A 1,879-nucleotide genomic window follows, 5' to 3' on the forward strand; every position below is an offset into this window, starting at 1 on the left:
TAGCTGTCTTCAGACACTCCAGAAGAGGGCATCAGATCTTGTTACGGATGGTTGTGAGCCACCATGTGGTTGCTGGGATTTGAACTCCGGACCTTCTAAAGAGCAGCCGGGTGCTCTTACTCACTGAGCCATCTCACCAGCCCCAGATCAGGAGTTCTTAACCAAAAGATTGCCTAATGTTAGTGGCAGAGTTACAAATGAGATCCTATTTGAATTAAATTTAAATTTACACTAGAGTAGTATTTTTCAAAGTCAGGAGTAGCTAATTCAGGTCCTCATCCATATCAATTTTTATTTTCCTTTTTATTTTTTGGGGGCCCAGTGTTGCTTGCTATATAGTTCCAACAGACCCAAACAGGCTATCGCTGTGCCCATGGTCCATAGGAGCAACCTATACAACTTCCATTTGTAGATAGTAAATCTTTTTTTTTTTTTTCTTTTTTTTTTGTTCTTTGTAGATAGTAAATCTTAACATTTTTTAAATTCATCTTTAAATTAAATCCTTATTGAAGTCTTTCAAAGGATCAAGGAATTGTTAAATGCTAGAATAATTTTTGTCAGCAGTGATATTCATTATTCCCTGACATTGGGGTTTCACCTTGCGCATACATGCCTGAGGCCATGGGACTGAAACAGCTCACTATTGTTCTTTCATTCGAGGAATCATAACAGACAGGTACAAATATAGAGATATAAGTAATGTTAATAAAAGGTTGCAGATGCAGTGTGGAAGGACAGTTCTCTTCACCTGTTCTATCTCAGCTGGGGAAGCAGTCGAGCTGAGTCAGCACAAGTGGGTGTGGCCTTGGGTAGCAAAGGCCACACTAACTGCATGCTTCGCTTGGTCAGTTTTTCCTATTGTCTGGCCTGCATGCGGTTATCAACATTGATTTATAGCAGCCATAGGACAGGCTGAAAATGGCGTTGAGACAGCTGCTAGGTAACTTAGAACCTCCTGGTCCTGTCTCTAAAATGGGAGACATAGCCAGCTGGTCCATGGCTTCTGTGAGAAGCACTAGGTTAATACATCTTCACTTCGGTTGAAGTTGAGAGTTGGAACATTTTCCCCTTTACTCAGCTATAGCTTCTGTTTATGTTCTGGGATTTTCACTAAAAAAAGAGGGGCCATACATAAGGCCCCCGTGTAGGGAAAGAACCAACCCACTGTTAGTACTGGTGAGGAAGAGCTTATCTCTGCCCCATAAGTGTGCTTCCATTAAGTTGAGCAGAACTTTCGGCTGTTTAGTTCATAACTGACATTTGCTCTGTAGTCAGTGGCTGGGTTCATTTGTGTGATCTCTATTTCAGCCCCATCACTTACTCCTGGGAAGGTGGGAAGTTGATATCTGAAAACGATGACTTTGAAGATATGGTGGTTACAAGAGAAGATTATGAAGAAAATGGACATAGTGTCTGTGAAGAGAAATTTGATATTTAAGAAACATTTCTGAATAAAAGTCTTGGAAAGTTTATTTCAAAGTTCCTTTTATAGGAGGTTAAGACCTAACTATGTTACTTTTCATTGTAAGATAAAGTCTTACTTATGTAATTATCCCGGGTCACGGCTGATGTGCACAGGCTTCTTACGTGGGTTATTACAGTAAACTAATTCAGCCGTGTTTCATTAAGTAGTTAAACTACTAAACAATACTTACACTGTTCCTGAGAATAGATTATTTTTCATGAGAAAGTGAAAGAGCAAATGTTTAATTCTTCATACTTGAAAACACAAATTGAAATATTTCACCCATCAGTTTTCCTTAAAGATACTTTGTGTAGTTTTGACAGTGCTTAGCTAAAGTATTTGCAGACTGTTAAGATTCTACTGTCTTGGGCTGGAGAGATGGCTCAGTGGGTAAGAGCACCCGACTGCTCTTCC

General features: G+C 39.6%; 1 protein-coding gene across 1 annotated transcript in view; it reads left to right on the forward strand.

Moving 5' to 3' along the window:
• Actr6 (actin related protein 6) overlaps nucleotides 1-1,472 on the forward strand; it is a 19,377-nt gene extending 17,905 nt beyond the window's left edge. Inside the window, exon 11 of the mRNA XM_021205336.2 lies at nucleotides 1,309-1,472. Within this exon, the coding sequence (XP_021060995.1) occupies nucleotides 1,309-1,438 (130 nt within the window). The 3' untranslated portion in view covers nucleotides 1,439-1,472. The remainder of the gene's footprint in view (nucleotides 1-1,308) is intronic.
• Nucleotides 1,473-1,879: the final 407 nt, after the last annotated feature.

The sequence above is a fragment of the Mus pahari genome, chromosome 9 (assembly GCF_900095145.1).
Source record: "Mus pahari chromosome 9, PAHARI_EIJ_v1.1, whole genome shotgun sequence".
NCBI classification, from domain to species: Eukaryota; Metazoa; Chordata; class Mammalia; order Rodentia; family Muridae; genus Mus; species Mus pahari.